General features: G+C 40.3%; 1 protein-coding gene across 1 annotated transcript in view; it reads right to left on the bottom strand.

The window, feature by feature from the left end:
* Nucleotides 1-22415, bottom strand: part of DNAH5 (dynein axonemal heavy chain 5) — a 222059-nt gene that overhangs the window by 108816 nt on the left and 90828 nt on the right. The window contains exons 35-43 of the mRNA XM_054019813.1: nucleotides 20268-20440; nucleotides 18432-18610; nucleotides 17366-17553; nucleotides 16430-16624; nucleotides 14657-14791; nucleotides 13699-13806; nucleotides 6160-6313; nucleotides 2156-2302; nucleotides 377-618 (exon numbers count right to left, since the gene is read on the bottom strand). Of these exons, the coding sequence (XP_053875788.1) occupies nucleotides 377-618; nucleotides 2156-2302; nucleotides 6160-6313; nucleotides 13699-13806; nucleotides 14657-14791; nucleotides 16430-16624; nucleotides 17366-17553; nucleotides 18432-18610; nucleotides 20268-20440 (1521 nt within the window). The remainder of the gene's footprint in view (nucleotides 1-376; nucleotides 619-2155; nucleotides 2303-6159; nucleotides 6314-13698; nucleotides 13807-14656; nucleotides 14792-16429; nucleotides 16625-17365; nucleotides 17554-18431; nucleotides 18611-20267; nucleotides 20441-22415) is intronic.

The following is a 22415-nucleotide window of genomic DNA, read 5'->3' as shown; positions in this document are numbered from 1 at the left end:
GCCTAAATACAGCTTTAGGAATTTGGCTTTAGGTTCCATATTCTTAAACACAGACTGAAATTCCAGAATGAAAAAGTGGAAAGTGTAATAGACCACCCAAGCTTCTAAAGACTTAAATCTTTCAGTATTCAGTACCACCACCTGGGGCATAGTTATGTTAAACGATCATCTGGCAGTATGTCTAAGACAGACTACAATTAATGCATTTACATAGTGTTTCAACTGAATAAATATACTGGATAAAATGAGTATCCCCAAGTTATAACCTAAGCACAGTAAGCTACTTGAAAATCATTGGTATTCAACACTCATTAAATATACCTAACTGATAAACTGCTATCAATATATCAAATCATCTAATTATTGTGGACCATACCTCAAGAACGGGGCTCCAGTTGAGAACTGATGAACTCATGAAAACCATGCCATTCCTTGATACAGTAGCAGGGGAAGCATTGTCAATATTATGAGGTTCAAACACTATTTTACAGTTTGGTGCCATCGGAATACGGTCTCCATTAGCTAGTGTTAGGGTTCTATTATCATCCAGTACAGAGTTCAGGTTCTCAATCCAAATAGCATCAACAGGACCATCAAGGACTATCCAGATGTGCTCACCTGCGATCCAAAGAACATGTCTATGAAGCAAATCATATGGTCTCACAAGCATTATCTAATTACACTTTATTGTACAGAATATTGCACACTAAATCTAATTGTTGTAACAACAAGAAATACAAAAGAAACTGTATCAATTCAGTTTGTTTCTACCAGTTTGAAATAAAGCATTTGATCTGTTGCTATCCATATCCAAATGCTTATCTGTCACACAACACATAAAGGTAGCATTATCTGCCCAACACCTGGTAATGCTTGTAACATTCTGGTCAACAGCTTCATGGATTTTTACTATCTCCCATCTTAAGAATTTTAGCTCTTCATATAAACTCCCATTTAATTAAATCATCAAAACTCAGGGTAGAAATTCTGTACTTTAAAAAAACCCTACAAATCTTCTGGTTCCAAAGGTTTTGATAAAGCTCAAACGAGAATGCCTAAACCAAGTAGGAAATATAGTTAATACAAGTTGTCAGAAAATCGTTAGGAATAATTTCATGTAGTTTTACACTAACTTTTACGGTTCTGATCCAGCTCCCATTGGAGTTTATGGCCATTTTTCCATCTACTTTATTGGGAGTTGGATCGGTCTTTATTTCAACTGGTTTTTGTCCTGCAGAAGCACAATAATCAGTCATAGATAGGAGCCATTTGCAATATTGTGAAGTCTTTTTAGGCCAGTTAATCTATAGACGATATTACCAAATTTCAACTACAGTAATTTACCTTAAATAATGTCTGATCACTACTTACAATTTTTATCAATAGAGAAATGACTACACAATAGCCAAATACTACCTGACTGTAGTCACCAGTGACCCAGTTTTTGAGCTAGAACATTGAGTAGTCAAGTAAAGTAGTATACAACAAGTTTATACATAATACGGGGCTAAATACAAGTCTCCTTTGAAATAAATGAATGTTTCTGCCTAAAAATGAATGGTGTGACCAGGAAAGTTTTTTCCTTTGTTTCCTTTACACACTGAAATCCCAAGTGCCTGTTAACCTGGGTACACAAACACAGAAAGGAGCAGAGTGGGTTCTTCCCTATAAGTTTTTCAAAGCCATTCCCTTAACGTCCAGCAGCAGGTGTAAAATTACACAAAAAGATACCTCCTCTTTAATCCTATGACCAATCCTTCAAAAAAAAGGATTGGGAAAATTAGTGGAATAGAATTTGCCATTTTGCAACCTGAAGATGACACATTCTGAGTAAAGCAACAAAGAGTCCTGTGGCACCTTATAGACTAACAGACGTATTGGAGCATAAGCTTTCGTGGGTGAATACCTACTTCGTCAGACGCAGTGGGTATTCACCCATGAAAGCTTATGCTCCAATACGTCTGTTAGTCTATAAGGTGCCAACGGACTCTTTGTTGCTTTTTACAGATCCAGACTAACATGGCTACCCCTCTGATACTTGACATTCTGAGTAGTGATTATTATCTCTCCATGCAAGGAAGTCTTACTTTTGAAACCATATTAGTTATTTGCTTGAAAACAGCTTTTTGATTAATGCTTTGGTTGTGTGATTTACCTTTCTTGGCTCTCAAAGTTTTCCTCCACAGAGTGGAGAAAATCCCATCTGTCCAGTCATTGGTTGCTACATCAAGGCGACCAAACATCTGAGGTGCTGTGATAGCTTTGGGATTCATTCTCATTTCACGGTGTGGCTGTCCGCAATCTGCAAAGGTCAAATCAATCTGTCAACCTTTGGTATTTCAAGCCAAATGTCATGGTACGGTATTACACTAACTTACCACACAAATGGCTGTTAATGGTTTACTACTGTCATAACTGCAAGAATACTTCGAAAATTCATTTCTTCTTGTACACCAAATTGATAATTAGAGCTGTCAAAAAATTAACAATAAAGTACTCTGTCCATGCATGATGTAAAAGGGGAATCCGTGCATTGACAAGTAAAGGAGAGCACGACAACATGATGACATGTATTTAAGGCCTTATTTAAGGTGGCGATTCTTTAAACTACATAGCTCCAAAGCCTTTAATTTTCAATGTACTTTTCTATATCTTGTGCTTGGAGTACCACACAGAAACTTTATTCTCCACATTCCCTCATTTTCTGTGATATGTTCTTGCTCGCCTTGGACTAACCCAATTAAATTGTCGTTGCATGATTACAGAACTTTTCAAGCAGCCACAGGGAATGCATTTATATCACCAGCATCTGACCTTTAAAATCCCTTTATTAATACAAGACTATGTTTCATTTTCCAAAAATGTTTAATGTTTGATCAGCAGTAGAGATGTAACAAAATCTTAGCTCTAATAATCCTGAGTAAAGTATAGAAAATAGACCTTTAAAAATATGACTTGCACTGCACATAAACACCACCCTATACCAGAAACCTACTGACCACTATACGTACCTACATGCCTCCAGCTTCCATCCAGGACACATCACACAATCCATTGTCTACAGCCAAGCCCTAAGATACAACCGAATTTGCTCCAACCCCTCAGACAGAGACAAACACCTACAAGATCTTTATCAAGCATTCTTAAAACTACAATACCCACCTGGGGAAGTGAGGAAACAGATTGACAGAGCAAGACAGGTACCCAGAAATCACCTACTTAGGGACAGGCCCAACAAGGACAATAACAGAACACCACTGGCCATCACATACAGCCCCCAGCTAAAACCTCTCCAGCGCATTATCCACGATCTACAACCTATCCTGGAAAATGATCCCTCACTCTCACAGACCTTGGGAGGCAGGCCAGTCCTCGTTTACAGACAACCCCCCAACCTGAAGCAAATACTCACCAGCAACTACACACCACACCACAGAAACACCAACCCAGGAACCAATCCCTGTAGCAAACCTCGTTGCCTACTCTGTCCCATATCTACTCTGGCGACACCATCAGAGGACCCAACCACATTAGCCACACCATCAAGGGCTCATTCACCTGCACATCTACTAATGTTATATATGCCATCATGTGCCAGCAATGCCCCTCTGCTATGTACATTGGCCAAACCGGACAGTCCCTCCGCAAAAGAATAAATGGACACAAATCAGAAATCAGGAATGGTAACATACAAAAGCCAATAAGTGAACACTTCAATCTCCTTGGTCATTCTATTACAGATTTAAAAGTCACTATCATTGAACAAAAAAACTTCAGAAACAGACTTCAAAGAGAAACAGCAGAACTAAAATTCATTTGCAAATTTAACACCATTAATCTGGGCTTGAATAGGGACTGGGAGTGGCTGGCTCATTACAGAAGCAGCTTTTCCTCTCCTGGAATTGACACCTCCTCATCTATTATTGGGAGTGGACTACATCCACCCTGATTGAATTGGCCCTGTCAACACTGGTTCTCCACTCGTGAAGTAACTCCCTTCTTTCCATGTGTCAGTATATAATGCCTGCATCTGTAACTTTCACTCTATGCATCTGAAGAAGTGAGGTTTTTACCCACGAAAGCTTATGCCCAAATAAATCTGTTCGTCTTTAAGGTGCCACCAGACTCCTTATTGTTATTGCAAGAAGGAAATTTTTCATTTTAAATATCAGTAGTGCCCAGAAGTATAAAATTTTAATGCTGTGCAAATAATTATGCAGTTCTGTAAATCATAACCTGACAAAGCTACTGCAGTATACTGTCATCTGTGGACATTATTACTTCAGATATTCAGACTGACAGATGTGTTGCATCATCTGTATCTTGGCAATGTTCAGTAAAAAGTTCTGCAGAAACATACAAAAAACTCTAAGAAGGTATCATATTGCCTTTGTGTTCTTTTCTGAATGAGAGCCTAAATTAAAAGATTAGATTATTTTGATCTTATGCTGGCTTTAACTGAACCAAGATATTGCATGGAAGTGTAATACAGTTTGTCCCCTCTCTTCAAAAATATTCCTTTACACTACATCTTCACAGGCAACTTGGCAAGTCTAACAGGAATCATATAAAACCAATGCTGTGAAGTAGTCAGGTAATAAATAGTCTCACAAAGCCATCTACAGCAACAAATAACTATCGACTGGCATAGAGAATAAGAAAGAAGATATTTAACTCTTGAATTAAACTAGTGTTAGGTTATGTTTGTTACTTTTGTGCACACCTTGGATAGTATTTCTGTACCATTACTATTTACATTATGTACTAGTAACTGTATGTGCAGGCATAAAGTTACCCAGGTATTTATCTACACTATTTATAAGTAGAAATTCACTGCATTTTCAAGAGATGCTTTTGTGAAGGAACTGAAGGCACAATTTGTACAAATGTTGGTCCTTGGAGGTCAGGTCTGAAATTTAGTGTCCTTAAAACATAAGATTGAGGGTCAGGCCCAAAGGTCTAGTGACAATGCTCTTATTTACCATATCAAAGACTTGGATTTGAAGTCTTGGCTCGACAGTTCCTTCCAGGGACAAGAAATATGGAGAAAGCTGCAGAAGCAACATGCTTAGTTTTGCTACAGGAGATGGGAAAAAATTGCCTCAAAAAGATACCACTCCATCCCAAATATTAAAGTTTTAGATCACAGAATCCAAAAGCCCATCAAATCTTTCTTTGGACTAGAAAGAAGATGGCCAACACATGGAACCCTGAGAGTATGAAATGGGGGGCAAGAAGGGAAAACGGTCATAATTTAGAACTATGAGAAAATAAGGTAGATTTCTGCTGGGCCATCTCTACTGTTTTTGCCACCCTAAGCACGCGCCGAATTGCCGTTGCGGACGGCGGGGGCAGTCCGTGTGCCATTAGGGCAGCACGCGCGTTTCCACGGCGGCGGCAATTCGGTGGCAGCTTCTGTCTTCAGCTGGAAGACAGAAGCCGCCGAATTGCCGCCGTGGGCAGCTGAACATAGAAGCTGCCACCAAATTGCCACCGCCGCGGAAACACGTTTGCCACCCTAACAGCACACTGACTGCCCCCGCCGTCCATGGAGGCAATTCAGCGCGCTGCTTGGGGCGGCAAAAACACACGGACTGCCGCCCCTTGCAGATTGCCGCCCCAAGCACCTGCTTGGAATGCTGGTGCCTGGAGCTGGCCCTGATTTCTGGAGACAAAGATGAACAACATCTTACGCTGTTAAAAATCCTTGCATTGGGCCTGTTTGATCATCTTCCACAATTATTCCTCATTAAGGGAATCTTCAACGTTTCTTCAGCTCTGTCCTTTGAGACAATACACCCACCTACCCACCCTTCCAGCCTTTGTGTTCCTTATTTTGCACATCTCTTAAATGAAAGTCTCTGACGCTCATACTGGTGAGTTGAATATAATGCAAGTACATGAGATCTTCTCCAAGATTTATTTTATTTATTTTTATTTATCAGTTTTTTCTTCTTAATTTGTTTTAATATTCTGCTTAAAATTTAGAGAAGTAACCCTGGCTACTACTCAGTCATGAAGATTTGTGCGCTAGGGCACCATACACTGAACCTCATCCTTACAATGATTTATCCCCTCTGGTAAAAGTAAACATTGTAAAGTATTTGCAAGAATAACAGAATTGTAAATCTGCTTTACATAACACAAATGGCTCCATACCTGTCATGGATTTCATCAGAATGTGGATGCAAGTACTTTTACCTGCCCCACTAGGACCTAAGGCCATCATTCCATGCCTTACTTTCTGCGTTTCATACAGCTGGATAACTTTCAGTTTCCAAGGAGGATGACTAATTAGGCCAGCTTCTTCAACCTGTGGATATGGACATAAATCCAAACTATTGCTTCTTTTATGCATCAGAACAATTTGATAATCAGATTCAAGGTATAGATGCATTACAAGATCCTGATCATATTTAATTTTGTATTAAGTTTCAGTACTTGTAAAAGAACACTGGTTGAAGCCAAGTAATACAAGAGTTTCTACACTGGGACTCAGTATACCATCTTCCACAGTGATTTGAGGAAAACATACAATTCCAACAACAAATAAGTTTTAATACTGAAGGGGCAAACTTCAATATTGATGCAAAAAATGAATTATCATTTATTCTTGTAATGTTAGGTTGTTACAAACTTGCATCTTTACTGCATTGTAGCAGACACTTACAATTATTTTCATAGACATGATTTTGGAGAATGTGATAAGCAAATAAAAACATAAGCGTGTTAGTTATTTAATTATATGAAAGGTTCAAGCTAAGGACATTCTGAGGAAATCTATTTTTTAATCAACATGACAGGCTCCTGCAGTGTCAAAGAAACAATCATGTTTATTACCCCAACTCTGAAATGCAAATTTATAGATTAATTTGGTTTAACATCCTATACTATTTTATACTACATTTTGAAAAATTAAGTTATGATTCATGTTTTGTATAGAACTACAAGTTGAAATGCTATAAATGGTAGCTTGTTTAAAAGAAAGTGAGATTATTCTCTGTTCAAGACAAATAATGCCTAGGATATGATTTCAGAGCCATAAAACAAGTCAAAAAGAGGTCTTTTCACCCCCTCTTTTCTTCATTTCCTCAGTTTAAACCCAAAGGATTTAAGTCTTATTGTCTGAAGTCTCCACTTAGCTTTTAAGAGAACACATATAGATGAGACGTGCTTTGGTTACTTCTAACCCCATGTTGCCACTTAAAAGGTGAAAACTTTTGTTTATTCATTAAATGATCAAAATGACATAAGCTTTTTTGAGATGTATATTTGTAAATGTGCTGCATCTAAATCCATATAAAAACTTCTTGTTATGTGACTAGTAAGATATTTTATGTACAAATACAACAAGGTCATTTGATGCTGTAACTCATCAATGGAAGAAACCATATGAGTATAAAAATATTGAATTTAATTGGGAAATTAGTTATCTGACAATCATCATAATGGGACATCCCCCAGAGACGTGGCCCCCTTGCAGATCAAGCACCACCTGGATCGATCTCTGGCTAGGTCCTTAAGGTAGTTTGGAGGGATAATTAGTGTGTTCATCACTGGCAATGTTATTGTGCCATCAAAGCTTTTGGCACCCACAAAATTGCCAGCTGCATAGTGGCATTCCTTGGTGTACACACCTCAGAATTTGTTAGTCTTCGATTCTTATAATATGTCCAGCCAAAAAAAAGATGCTGAAACTGAACCAATGGTAACACCAGCAGTTGCTGTTGGCTTCGAATATCCTCATCTCTCATCTTGTCTTTCCCCTTAATATAGAGCAGCTGGTGGAGATGATGAGAATCAAAAATGTCAATCCCACATTCTTCAGCCTTCCTCAGTGCCCATGTTTCACTTCCATATAACACAGCTGGTATAACTGTGGCTCGATAGATCTGCACCTTCAGAGCAAGCTTGATGTCACAACACACACACCCCCACAGAGGCAGTTGAAGGACATGAAACATGGTGGCAGCTGCTGCTATACAAGCCTCCACATCTTTTGAACTTCCTCCATCACTGCCTGATACTTACCAAGTATTTGACATTCCTGATGTCCCATCTGGATGGGTTAATATTGAGCTGGTTATAATCTGGATCTGGAGGCTGCTTGATGTTATGGCCAGGGACTCGGATTTATCCGGATTAAAAACCAGACCAATGTGCATTGCTTTTTGCCTGACCAGATTTGCTATCAGCTGCAGCGATTCCAACTGAGCCAACAATACAATGTCATTACCATATTGGAGATCTCAATGCAGAATGGCGGTCAGCCCATCAACACTGGCACCAGCCTTCTGAAGCTTACCCATATCAATGCCTATATTGAATAACAATGGTGGTGGAACACAGCCTCGCCGAACTCCTATGGAGATAGGAAACTCCCAGTGACTAAATGCAGCTTACAGTTCCACTGTTAGAACTCTTCTGTCAATGATTCTATCTTCTCAGGGGTACTGTGTCACCTCATCTGATCCCACAAACTTGCTCAATGCCCTGAACCAAAACCTGATGGAAGTCTGTAAAAAGTGCAGCTCATGGCTTATTAAATGCAGCCATCTTCTCAAAAAGCTCTCAGGATAAGATCTGGTTGACAGTGGAATGACAAGGTCTATAGCCGTACTGAGTATCCCAGCCTTTGCCACAGAGTGCATCACTGATTCAAGACATTAACAGGGAGGCAAAAAACTTGCCTGGGACTGACTATAGTGGCTACATCCAGCCTTATCACCCCTTTTTTGAACACAAGCAGATTAGACCTCTTCTAGTCATCAGGAATATTAGTTTGCCCTATGGTCTGGAGGAACCTTTGCAGCCACAGTACAACAATACCCTCTCCTGTCTTTTACAACTCAGGGATGAGGTTACAAACCTCTGGTGTCTTTCCAAACTTGACTTTATGGACTGTGATGCGGATCTCTCAGCTGAAGGAAGGCAGCTCTACTGTAACATCTAGCCCCTCTTCAAATGGAGAAGGGACTACAGGGGGATGGACAACCAAAGATCATCTTGAAATGAACTTCCCATCATTGGAACTGATCCAGCAGACTGGCTGATGCTGCCACCTCAATATTTAACTTGACGAGTTGGGGTGATGTTCCCTCACAGACACTGTGAAATTGAACAGAGGGTGCCTTTCTGCAATCTGTTCTAAATTAGCTGCCTGAGATGACCACCGGGATTCCTCATCTTTCTTATACAGTAACTTGACAATGTCCCAAAGTCTGTCCCATTCAGCCTTTGTTTTTGTTCTCGAAAAACATATTTCTGGAAACTCCGATTGTAGCCTCTCTTTTTTTCTAGCTTTGACTGCAGTGAGCATCTCCTTGCTGATCCCTGGATGGCATTTGAAGGGCAGGGAATCCAGCACTGAGTTGGCATCAGGCAGCACTAATGACTTGAAACAACACTATTCCTCATCAGATGGGGGAGGGAGGGATACTTCGGTCTCTAATGTTTTGATGGCCTTACACAGTTCAGAACAGAGAGTTGCCTGATAACTCAGCTGTAACAAACATTTTTGGTTTAATCTGACCCATTTGGGCCCATTAACTGGCAGCATTCAAAGTCGGAGGCAGCAAAAGCTGATGATAGGTGTTAAGCTCAGCACCTCTGCAAACTTGTACATCCATGACTGTTGACTGCCAGTGACTATTAAGTGCTAGTGAAACCATCTGGGCTGTACTAGGCCTGTTTGTGAATCTTTGAGTGATGGAACAGTGAGTCATCACTATGTCATTGGCAGCCACAAATTCCAGCAGTTGCTGCCTGTCCTCTTCTTCTGCCCAACACTGAGCTTCCCAAGCATACTTGCCCAGGTGTCATTATTCTTTCCTACTTGTGCACTGAAGTCTCCCAAGATCACTCTGCTACTGAAGGGAAAATGACTAGCAAAACCTTGCTAAAGGACCATTTTGGTATCTTGCGTGTTGGTGGCAAATGTAAAATTGGTGCCTGGAACATTCAAACATTGTATGACAGTTCTAAAGCTATCCTCATCAAGCAGTTGAAAAATCTGAGCATCAATATCTACACTATCTAAAGTATGCTGGCCAAGAAATGGTAAAATATAGAGATGGGGGTTATACATTTTTGTTCTAAGGCTGCCCTGACAGGTTGCATCAGAAAGGGGTTCCTATTGTACTTTCACCCAATGCCTGACTGGCCTAGAAGTACTGGAGGGTGATTAGGATGACTTATCAGCATCTGATTACTTACTAGCTGTGGGTATCTTACCATCATCACAGTGTATAGTCCCACCACACTAAGGCCAACCATGCAGCTACACATAATTTTTACCAGCAGCTGCAGCCACTCCTTAATGAACGCTTATGTAACTCCTTACCAAACACAAAAAGACAAGAACCCCCTCTCCAAAGATTAAGAGACAATGACTTCTTTGATGACTCTTCGAGTTTAAAGATGCTAAGAATATTTTAAGATAAAAAAAAAAACTATCTTGAAACATGAAAGACCTTTATATAGGAAATAAGAGAGTTGGACTCATTTGAAATAGAATTTCAGCTCCTATTAAGACCTGATGAAACTAAAGATATCACAGAAAAAGGACTGAATGAAATAAAGTTAAAATTACAACTTTTAAAGACATTCTGGGATTTTCTGCCACTAAGGCAATGACAAATAGAACCCTGCTGCATATGCATTAGCAGATTGCTTATTCATGAGCTGAAGATACTAACAAGACCAGCCCACAAGCATATTGAGCCAGATGGTGACAGTGGCTGAAAGAAGTACATTTTCCTCCTCCTGTGAAATTATGGAAGAAGCATGTAAATGTCTCTGAATTCAGAAAGCGAGCTGCAACACTCTGCTCCTATCATCACAGCACTTATTCTCAGCAGTAAACTCAGCTCAAACTGTTCATTTCATCACTACAAACAAGCAAACAGCAACAAGGCAGCAAGAAGAACAAAGCAGCGGCAACCTTCCAGGCCAGCACTGCCTCTGCAATATGACGTGACTAAGACTTCAGTTTCATGGGTGAGATGGAATCTGCAGAAGTACTGCCAAGGGATTAGATTTAAGATTTTCTTGTAATGATTTTACTGGGAAATTGGAATGCTACTGTAACTTAAGATACTAACAGCTTCTTCTGTTAAACACCCAATTGTTTAGACTGTGCATTCCTTAAGAGGGGTATAAAACTGCTGACCTTTCTCCCCACCCAGAAAGGTTTGGCACCATGCCAGAGTGTTCTTTGGGCCCCGTTTTCTTAGGGCTACAACTGTATTTCTTCTACATAAAACTATTTCACAACATCAGTCATTCCTTCACCCTAATCTGGGGTCTTCTGCAGGGATCTATCTATTCCCTATGGGTTTCCACTGTACAGGCCACTTGCCTGAGAATCATATGCTGTTCCCAGACCTACTACAGGGACCACACCTGCACCACAGTCTCCTGCTGGGTCCTTCCAGTTCTCTGCAGCTCTCCCTCTAACTGGACTACTTGCTGACTTTTATAATCACCTGATCCCTAGCTGATCCATTTCAGCTGGAAGGTGAGGCTGGGCCCAACTTCCATTAAAGAGCCAGCCATCCTGTGACACAGAGACTTATGCTCATCTTGGTAAACAGAAATAGTGCGATTTAATTTGAATTTAAGATTTTTAATATTCATTCATTTGCCTGTCTCCGGATGGCTCCTTGGGATGGTTTCTTTTAAGTCACTGAGTCAAAAACTCTTCGGTTTCTTAAGACGTAGCTACATCTACACTATGAGCTGGGGGGTGAGTCTCCTGCTCATGGACACATACCCCACTAGCTCTCATTGAGCTAGCGTGAGTATAAACAGCATTGTAGCTACAGAAGAGGCATGTCTGAGCCCTGCTGAGTACATACCCATGGGTTTCAGGGGGGGTTATATTCAACATAGCTCAGTCATGCCTCCACTGCCTCTACCAGTACTACCTTGGCTACATTGCTATTTATACTCATGCTAGCTTTAGGAGAGCTAGTGTGAGTATGTGTATGTGAGCAAGGGAAATCATGCCCCTAGCAGGCAGTGTAGATGTAACCTTAGTAAAGATGACGTATCTCTGCCCATTCATGAACTGCCCAACTATAACCTGTTTTAGTAATCTATGATACACTGAGACTGTACTCACTACTGAGTTGGGGAATAATGTACTTCACTTTTAGTTTACCTAGAGGAGAGCATTCCCACCAGGGTAGACCCATTCTCAGAAGGTGTAACCTCTGTTGATATCTGTCTACCGAGAAATTTGCAGAAGAGATTTTATCTGAAGTACCCATTGTTTATTTTTTATGTTCTATGTGTTTTGTTGTATTGTTATTTTTCCCTTGAATCATAAAATAATCAGTTAATTGTGATTATTTGTCTTTAATCATGGTGTCCCCTACAGCATTAAAAAAACAACAACCCTGAGATTAAATAATGGGAGTGTCATCCCCAAACTGGCATTTATAAAGACAGTTATAAGATCTGGCCTACCATCTTTTGTTTCACAAAACTACAATTTTTTAGTAATTTCGGGAATAAAAGTACTTGGTTCTCAACCACTTGAAACACCCTTTTCTAGCCCACAATACCAGAACTTGGGAGGATGGGCATTTTCCCTTTGATATGTGCTTGTGATTAGTTTTGCCCTGAGCAAGAATCTCAAAGTCTACGATCTTTAAGCTTCAAACACACCTCAGAAATAAGTATTATATCCATTTACAGACAAGTAAGCTGAGAAAGAGAGGTGTTAAGTGATTTGCCTTGTGTCACAACCAACCAGTAAAAAGCTCATGTTAAGGAAACAGGACTTTAGTCTCCTTGTCCTCTGATCTATCCATTGGAAAACTCAGCCTCTCTGAAGCACAACAGTCAGAGCCCGTGGAATTATTTATCTTAGCCAAAGATTCTCATATATGCAAGCTTCTGTTCTGTTTTAAACTCAGGCTGTTTGGCAAAAGTATCTGATGATTTTCTGTTTCCCAAGTTTTATTACCCACTGTATGAATAGCTTGTCTTTATTTCACTGAATGCCCTCTTGTTTGTGTATTATGGGAGCGCCCAATTGACCTTTATACTCTCATATGCATGTATCAAATATAACTAGGTGAGCATAGCTAAGTGTTTAAATTGGTAAAGGAAATGTACTTCTCATGCACAGTGCAGTATTTTAGATGGAGAGTCATGAAGTTTTGACAAATAACAGCTGAGAAAAGGAGCTCAGGAAGAGTTACAGCATTGGATCCAAATTCAACATGGCGACTCATTTGGATTCACGCTACTCAGCAAAGTTCCGATTGATGACTGCGTGTATGACAAGTGTGAGGTATCTGAGAGGAAGTGACACATCTGAAAATGTCTGCTGGAGAAAAATATTCTTTCCGTGCTCAGGTGTTTTATTTTTTAACTGCCTTTCCACAGCAATTCACTTCTGGGCTGAGAACAAGGATGACAAACGTCAGCCTCCAAAGAGTTACTTTATAGGTCATTGAAACTAGCATTCGTGAATTTAAGAAACAGTACTATAGATTCACTAGCATGTTACTATCCAATATTTATTTTCACTCAGTAAACTTATTCTTCCTGTATGGAATTTATTCATTTTCAAAAGGGTTTGATTATACTAATGTATTACTGTGTTTATACTCTGCACACAACCAGGTTCTCCTACTCCTTTTGTCATGCTGGGAAAATACCATGCATCAAAAGATGCATTATTACCTGTTTGTTAATGGCAGCTTCTAGTTCTGGATAGCCTGCTTTGTCAAGCTGTATACTTGGAAACAGGTCTTCAATCAGACTCAAGAACAAGGGTTCATCTTCATCAATCTAACAAAAATTAGAAAACCATGAGGAAAATAAGACAAATGCAATCTAGCATAACCAATGGTGCTTTAAGGTCAAACTCTGCACTATACCATGGGCCTAGAAATCACTGAAAACACAGAAGTAATCCAATTAGATTTCCAGGTGTGTGGGATAATGCAGAGAAAAGAATTCAGATATACCGGAGACGGAAGAAGTAAAATTGCAAGTAGGCCTAATGGCCATAAGTTACTGCTATCAGATAACCAAAACATGCCCAGTAATTTTAGTCATATATAAAAGTACAGATTGTAGTGATCTTATAAAGGAGTGATAGGCCTTCACTAGAATCTGGATAGACACAGGGAAGCAGACAATTAACACAAGGGTGCAAGTCTGTAGCATGGTAATTGTAATACAGTTTTGTCAGTGACAGAGTAAGGAAGTGATGGAGAGAAATTAGAAGGAAATCAAAATTATTCAGTTTTGAACACTTTGCTTTTGAAATAGTGGTTGGACCTCCAGATGGCACCATACCCAGCTTGAGATAAGAACTGGACAGAAGACTACAACTCAAGTGTGGAGAAGCATAGCTGGGAATCAATTCCTAGAAGCAGTAGTTGAAACCATGGGAATGAGGAGGTTGCCTACAAAGACAGAAAAGCCAAGACAAAACCTGAATCATGCCAACAAGAAGATGGAGCATTTCTGAACCACTGTTCAGAACGGTATTTGAACAACCAGATCACACAGAGCCACATCCAACCTTAAAGCGGCCCTCTTGACTGTCAGTTTATACATTGGTTTATCAAATAAGAAAATTAGATGTTTGACTCAAAGACAATTACACAACATTTAGATCTGCATGACTTACCAATTTAGAAAGGTTCATATCTCTCAGAACACGCATGACAATAGTAGATTCTGTATCAGCGGGGTTTGCTCTTTTTGCTGCCCCCAGCGTGCGCAGCACTGACAATATATTCCTCAAACCAAAGTCATAATGCACCTAAGAGGTGTGATAAGTTTGAAAAATTAAACAATCCACCTTTCTTAACATATTGATTTAGCAGTTTATTTTCTCCATGCAGGAAAAAGATTCATAGCAAATGTAACAAAGCTGGGGGCACCTCTACTGTATAAGTCCACCTTCCAGTATACAGATTGCCTTTTGATTGCATGGCCTTGCACAAGTTACCTCACCTCTGTGTTGCAGTTTGCCCATCTGTTAAATGGGGATTATGATATTTACCCACCTCTGTAAAGCACAGACCTATGAATGAGAAGCTCAATTTCAGTGCCAAATTTTATCATCAAATGAGGTAATAATCTCCAAAAAAGCTGTTTTTCTTGCTCTCAGAGCATGAGTGCCATGTAGAAGGGTTAAGGTTCATGGCAGTAGCAAACTAAGTTTAACAGCAATAGATACTTAATCAGAATCTGAAGTACTGTAGCAGTAATAGTATTCATAGGACACCTCAGTGGAGGGGTAAAGTTATGTTTTTTCTTTGTCTTGCTCTTTTATATTAAAGTACACTTTCACTTAATGGTAATGAAGGCCAGGATTCCTGTTTAGTTTGACTATTTTGAAATTAAGAGTAGCAGTATTTATATTAGTTTACACCACTGTTGTGGGCTAGGCGACCAGTCCATTTAGGTACAAAAAAGGTCACTCTCCCATTACCCATATTTGATTTATGAACATAAATTAAAAGATATCCACCTCATGTACACATGCTAGTAAACAAACAATCTGGTTTGTTCAGGATGCAAGTCAGGGCAGAATTTGACTCAGTATTTAAAACTCGTTCATGGCAAAGATGTACAGTATGAACCACAATGAGTAAATTAAGTGTTTTTTCTCCATGATTTAGGTGGCAGAAGTTCCTCCATGAGGATGCCATGAGGTCTTTGGTCAAGGCCAGCTACCAAAACCCTTCCAGTGTTCTATATAGAATCTCCTTCACAGTTCATCTACAGAAGTGCTTTAAGGTAGAATCCATGAGGCCTGAGGATGGACCCTTACTTCACACAAGTTTGCTATCTCCATGGAGAGGAGGCCAGTGTTTTCTGGGATCCCCATGGAGTACGAAATCAATGAGGTGGAATCTGAAGGATAGAAGCATGAGTGCCTTGAACACTTTTGCAGGAGGTGCTTTTGTTTGTTATGGGGCCTTTTGGGGGAAAGCAGGGACTGATTGAGTTTACTTTTATTTTTAAGAAGGCATCCTTTGATACATGGTGGGCACTGTGACAGATGGCACTTCTTAAAAGAAGAATTCCTGAACATACATTACTAAACTAGGAAGCATAAAATAAACTAGATCCTTGAACTATTGCTTTACAGAGCAAGCATTTGCGAACATATAAACTCCTGTTAGTATTAATCTGCCTCTGCTCATTAGAGCCACATTTGCATCGTAAATGGGGTATGGCTCAGTCTCACCTCTTTGCACAGAAAGCAGTAAACCCAGAATAGAAGGTAAACCTCATGGAAAACAGAGAGCACCAACACCAGGTAACAATTCCTGTTTGGGTTTTGTTTGTGTTGAAGAACACCAATTAGCCCCCACTTCTCTGCTCTAACTCTCCAGTCTTAAGTATTAGATTAAAAGTCTTTCGAAAGGTGGTTTTCTGACAGCTTCACCTGCTTAGATAGCTGCTCCTCACACAGCTTGTACAGAGTGAAGAATTTCCTTGCCAGTACAATGTTATCTATGAATCCACAGCTAGCCAGTTTGACACGAATTATTATCTGACGATCAGGAACCATCATGGCCACTGAACGGAAGTTTATCTTCAAGTTTTCAGGCAACTCTTGTCGCCCAGCATATCCTGGGTTCTGATTATGAGGAAAGAGTTTGTAGTTGACTTCATTGAATGTAACAAGATAAATAAGCAAAGATACTTCTTCAGAAGTTATAACAAAAGATTAACGATTATTATTAGATAAAGTATTTGTTACAAACTCTACACAGGATTTTTGATACACTACCAGAGTTTAGCTTTAATACATGTTTGCACTCTGAAGTACCCACAGACATGACTGAAAATGCACATATGGAGTCATGTCTGATTACTGACTACTTAGTACTTCTTATTCCCTTTAGCCTTGCATAGCTAACACAGCTAAACAGGTAAGAGCTGGATTTTATTTCTTCTTGTGCACCAGAATTATTTACCCAGTTTTAATCCGCTACACTTGTGCCAACCTGTTCAAGGTAATCTTATTACACAGGTAGCAGAGGGTATAATTTGGCAGGCAACACACAGATTATAGATCATAAGAATAAATATCACTAGTTGACTTTCAAATCTCAGGTTGAGTCTGAATGGGTAGTTACTTGTACAAATAGCTTTACTAGTGAATTGTGCACATTTGATCTGGAATCATTGAGATTCAACCCTGTAAATCAGTTTTCTAACAAGGATTACTTCTCAAATTAGTTTTAGGAGACTAGTGACTTCAGCACCAGGGGGTTAGTAAGTACAGTAAACGTACCAAATTGTAAGCAGTGAGTAAGTAAGTAATTTTAAGTGTGGTATTATCACTGAACTCTCACACCCCCCTCAGAATACCTACCATAGTAAGAAATATTCCAAATTCAGGGTTCATTTCCACATTATCTCCATCAGTAAATATAAAGTTCTTTTTACGCTCCTTCTTACATGTCAACACAATTGCAATTTGCTGTGCAGCTACTGATAATACAGGTAAGTCGATACGGTTAAATTCATCAAAGCAGCCCCAGGAGCCAGACTGAGCAAGACCTTGAACAGAAAGAAACCTCTGAACAGTCTAATGGAAAGCTCATATCAGAGGATTAAGAAACAGCAAAGTTGTCTTGACTTGGAAAGAAGATGAACATCAACCCAACTTTGAAACCAGTTTTCCAAAATTAACCAAGGAGAAACTAGGTAAGGTGCAAATAACAGAACAGCTTGTAAAAAGATATTTAGAGGTCTTAATTTGGTTGCTAATTTTGCACCTACCATCACCCACTGGGACAACCAATTGCTGGCACAAAAGAAATAACCTAGACTTTCTCCCAACATTAATGAACTGTACACAGTGTTTGACAACATTAGCATTGCCCTTACAGAGCCTTTTGTACTTGATCACCTTCTTTGAAGTGATATTGTTTGTGAAGAATTTAAAGTAAAGATTTTATACAACATGGCAAGTCAGATTGCATCCTGTTTTCATACCAATTTCACAACCAATTCAACAGCCTTTGACTTTAGTATTTACAAACTGTTTAACCTAAAAACGTTTATTTTTCAAAGAGGCTAAGTATTAAAGGAATATGGATATTTTGTTTTGTTTTCGCATCTCATGTAGTCAGTGTTATAAAATGGAATGATATTTGGTTTTGGAAGAATAAAAGTCAAATTTCCTTTTAGAAAAGTCACCACAAAACCTAGTCAGAAAGGTTTCTGTTGAGCCATATCCTTTTAATAAGAAAAAATACTACTAGTAATACAGGGACCTTTCTGTTGTCTTTGAAGCTGGTCTACATGAGAAACACTGTTATTGTAAAATACTGACCACTAATGTAAACGGTAGGCCATAACTGGTAAGTATGTACTAGATCTTGTTTTACAAAGGGGTGTCTCAATTTGGGACTTCTAGGCATGGGAATTCTCACCTTTGAAGATTCTTCCTAGTCCTCTGAAATCCATCTGGTCTGAACAGTTGAAGACTACTACATATTTACCAAGGCATCTTCCCATATCTTTAGTAGTTTCAGTTTTGCCTGTCCCTGCAGGTCCAGCAGGTGCTCCACCCATGTTCATTCCCAGGGCCTGAGCCAAAGTGATGTAACATCTACATGGAAACAGACTGTTATTAGGTATTTGCATTGTTCAGGTACCCACATCTGCTTGATGGCCTAACTGAAAAATGTATCAGTGTGATTTGAGGCCCAGTTTGGACACAAGGAAAGCCCTCAATTAGCAAGCTTCATTAGCATTTCTGCTGTGGGAGAGATATCCTCCAATTTATTTGAGGAGAAATGCTCCACATCAGCAGTCTTTGGTGCTCTTTACTGGCCACTTCAGAGCCACCTTATCACCTCAGCCTGTGCACAGTAGGGGGAGAAGATTGAGGGGAATGTCAGTTGGTAAGTGGAAGCTCATGAGGAAGGAATATACAACAGCTCCAGAACACCAGCTTCAACAATTTTACCTTGCCCAATTGCTCAAATTACTTTAGCTGAAGTGACTCACAAATTAGGTAATATGTATGGTGAAGCAAAATCCTGTATTCACTTCTAGGACAGTGAGATGTATTATATCTTTTCCATCTTTCACTCTTATGCGTCTATGACAGGGGAGGGCAAACCATGGCCCATGGGCCGGATCCAGCCCATCAGGGATTGCCAGCCCCATGGCACTCCTGGCAGCAGCCAGCACCACGTCCCTGCAGCTCCTGGGGGATGTGGGGAGGCAGAGGGCTCCATGCGCTGTCCTCGCCTGCAGGCACCTCCCCCTTCAGCTCCTGGGGGTGATACCCACAGGGAGGGCAGCGCACGGCAGAACTGCCTGCCCCACCCCACCCCCAGTAGCCACTGCTGGACATGCTGGTCACTTCCGGGAGCGGTGCAGAGCCAGGGCAGACAGGGAGTCTGCCTTAGCCCCACTGCACGCCGCTGCCACCCTGGAGCTGCTTGAGGTAAGTGGTGCCAAACCGGAGCCTGCACCTCGAACCCCTCCTGCACCCCACCCCCCTGCACCCCAACCCCCTGCCTTGAGCCCCCTGACGCCCCCTCCTGCCCCCTAACCTCCTGCCCTGAGCCCCCTCCTGCACCCCAACCCCTTGCCCTGAGTTCCTTCCTGCACACTGCACCCCCTCTCACACCATGCACTCCCTCCTGCACCCTTGCCCCAGCCCTACATTCATGGCCCTGCAAACAATTTCCCTATGCAGATGTCACCCTTGGGCCAAAAAGTTTGCCCACCCCTGGTCTATGGTGTGACCTGATGCCAATTCCGATTCAATGAAATTGGCCCAATAACAAGGTCAGATGAAGAACTTACATATGCTTGAGACAGCAAAAAATAGAGAAGTTCATGCTGGTTATTTTGGGTTCATCAAGGATTCATCCTGTCATCACAGTCATGCAGGTGGACCCCTACTTCCAAGCAGATCCACACTGACTTCAGCTCTCAGATTTTATTCCACAATAGGAACTTAAATTTGTGGCTAAATCTGATCAGCATTCATGGGCATTTTCATGTGGAATTTAACTCAATTATTTATTCTCTTTTTTTTTTTTCAAACTAGACTACTTGTGTTAACTTTCCTCTAAATAACGTAGCTATTTTATGTCACATATCAGCCAACATAAAGACTAACACAGCATACAGAAGTAATCCTGAATTTCTGAACATTATTACATACTGTAAAGGAAAAGAACAAACATTATGCCTTGATTCCCAGCCAAAAACTATGAAAGTTTGGGTAAGTAATCGAGCTTTGTTACCGGTCAGTGAGAGGAGTTATGACAAGCCTGTCAGTACAGCCTAAGAATTCATTCTGGTATGTAAAACCCACATCAGTGATGTTAATCATCATCTTGTCGGAATCTTCTTTGAAGTAAAATCTACATTGTTTCAACCACTCAAAGTCTGTAGGGTTCTTGACGTGCATACGGCACTAGGAAAATAAAAAAAAAATCCTTAACAGAGCTAACTGATTAAAATGGGCATTTTGCATTTATATAGCACATTATGTTAGCAGATCTCCAAGAGCCAGATTAGAGCACCACTGGAAATTCAGTCAATTCAGCAGTGACCTGCAGCAGCTAGCAACATTACACACACTTGCTGTGTAATGGGAGCAGAATTTTGGGCCAAAGTTTTTTGGAGGGGCACCATGGAATCTAGTGACCTCAGACTATGATATTTTCCAAAAGTCCTAAACACAGCTAAAAAGCATGGAATTCTGTCTTGGAAAGATGGAGGGCTCATTCGGTCCAGCTACCATTTGATTATGATTTTTAGGAGTCTAAGAACCTGATTCTCTAGTGCCTTCCACCTTGGAGGCTCACACCTGTGCAAAGAGCATGTAAAATGCCACCAGATCAGAAAGAGGGAGGGAGTAGAGAAGAATTTCAAGGAATGAGGTAGGACTTAGAACAAGAGCTTTTTTGCATGTGGATGCTACAGTGTTCATATACAGTAAAAATGGTGACAGAGAAGTGGTTAAAAAAGGAAAGCTGTCCTGTAAAGATGAGACTTTTGGGGGATTCTCTCCCAAATTATCCCTTATCTAAAATGTACTTATTTTTATTCCTAAATAGGAAAGGTTGGTGGAAGTAGAGAAAGGTGGGTTTTGCCTGGCTAAAGGGGAGAGGAAAGGGTAGCCACATCCTTCTTTCTCAAGATCCCCCAAAGCAATGGAGTAATATAAGCTCCCGCAGGTTTCTTCAGACTTTGAAAATCTGAGCACCCCTTGGGTGGTAATTTATGTACAGTTGGCAAGTTCTCTTATGACCTCCTCAAGGTTTGAAAAAAAATCTCCAGGTTTCTTTCCAGAACAAGCAGTTTTGTTTTCCTTTTAAAATACCTGTCTCATTCTGGAGTATCATGGATGTAGCAGATGAGAGGTGCAATTTATTAATCTTACAACCAACATAAGCCAATATTTCTACAGAACTATTATCTATATTATAGAGATATGCATACATCTCAGAATTGCAAGGGAGAAAACTATTGTAACTGAGTTACTGTGTTGGCTGGATCTGTGCGTGGCACATCCACAGACAATTCCTAAAGGGTGTGCTTCCTCCCTAAGGGGAAGTAACCCTGAAAGAAAGGTCAGAGGATGAGATGTTTCCTGCCTGTGGAAAAGTGGAAGGATTTTGTGAGAGCAAGCATCAGGAGGGGAATTGCCTTTGTTCTCTTCATGTTCTGTGTTACTTAGCTTGTGCCTGTGTCATCATTCCACTGCCTGCTTGTGCTACCCCATCCCCACCAAGAAAGAGAGCACAACGTCACACAACGATATTTGGCCTAGAAGCACCACGTAGTAAAAAAAATTCTTCATTTATTATAAAGTCAATGGATACTTTTTGGCCTGAGCTGTAATTGTTACTAAGCCCCCCCACCACCATCACATTCCATTAGGCTGTTCTGCCCGTGTGAAGTGACTACGTGGATGTAAGTGTGTTAGTCAATGAGATTTCGGCCCTTTGTTTTAGGTTTAGTGTTGTGAATTTGACATCATCGGTTTCCATCCTCTTCCCATCCTTTATGAAGTTTTATGCTAGCTCCATTCAGTTTATTCTTGGAACCTCAGTTGATAATCCACAGAATTGCAATCAGAAATGTATTGAACACTTGCAGAATTTATATAGCATTTGGTAAAAATTTGTCTCAGGGTTACCCATTCACCACAGGCATTGATCTTGAATTGACACACACCTGGAGTTGTATCTTGGTCTCTTTCCATCAATGCAAATTAGCTATGTTTAATCTTGTCTCAACCTTGACATTTTATCAGTGGAAATGAACTCTTAAACCCTCACGTCAGCAATTGTAAAAGCAAGGCCTATTTTTCTAACAAGTAGTAGAAGTCATTTTTGTCTGCCAATATTTTTTCTTACAATCCTGAAGTCTAGTAGCCTGAT

This window comes from Malaclemys terrapin, chromosome 2 (genome assembly GCF_027887155.1).
Source record: "Malaclemys terrapin pileata isolate rMalTer1 chromosome 2, rMalTer1.hap1, whole genome shotgun sequence".
Classification (NCBI taxonomy): Eukaryota; Metazoa; Chordata; order Testudines; family Emydidae; genus Malaclemys; species Malaclemys terrapin.
The sequence above is the reverse complement of the archived record's forward strand: the minus strand, read 5'-3'. Positions and strand labels throughout refer to the sequence as shown.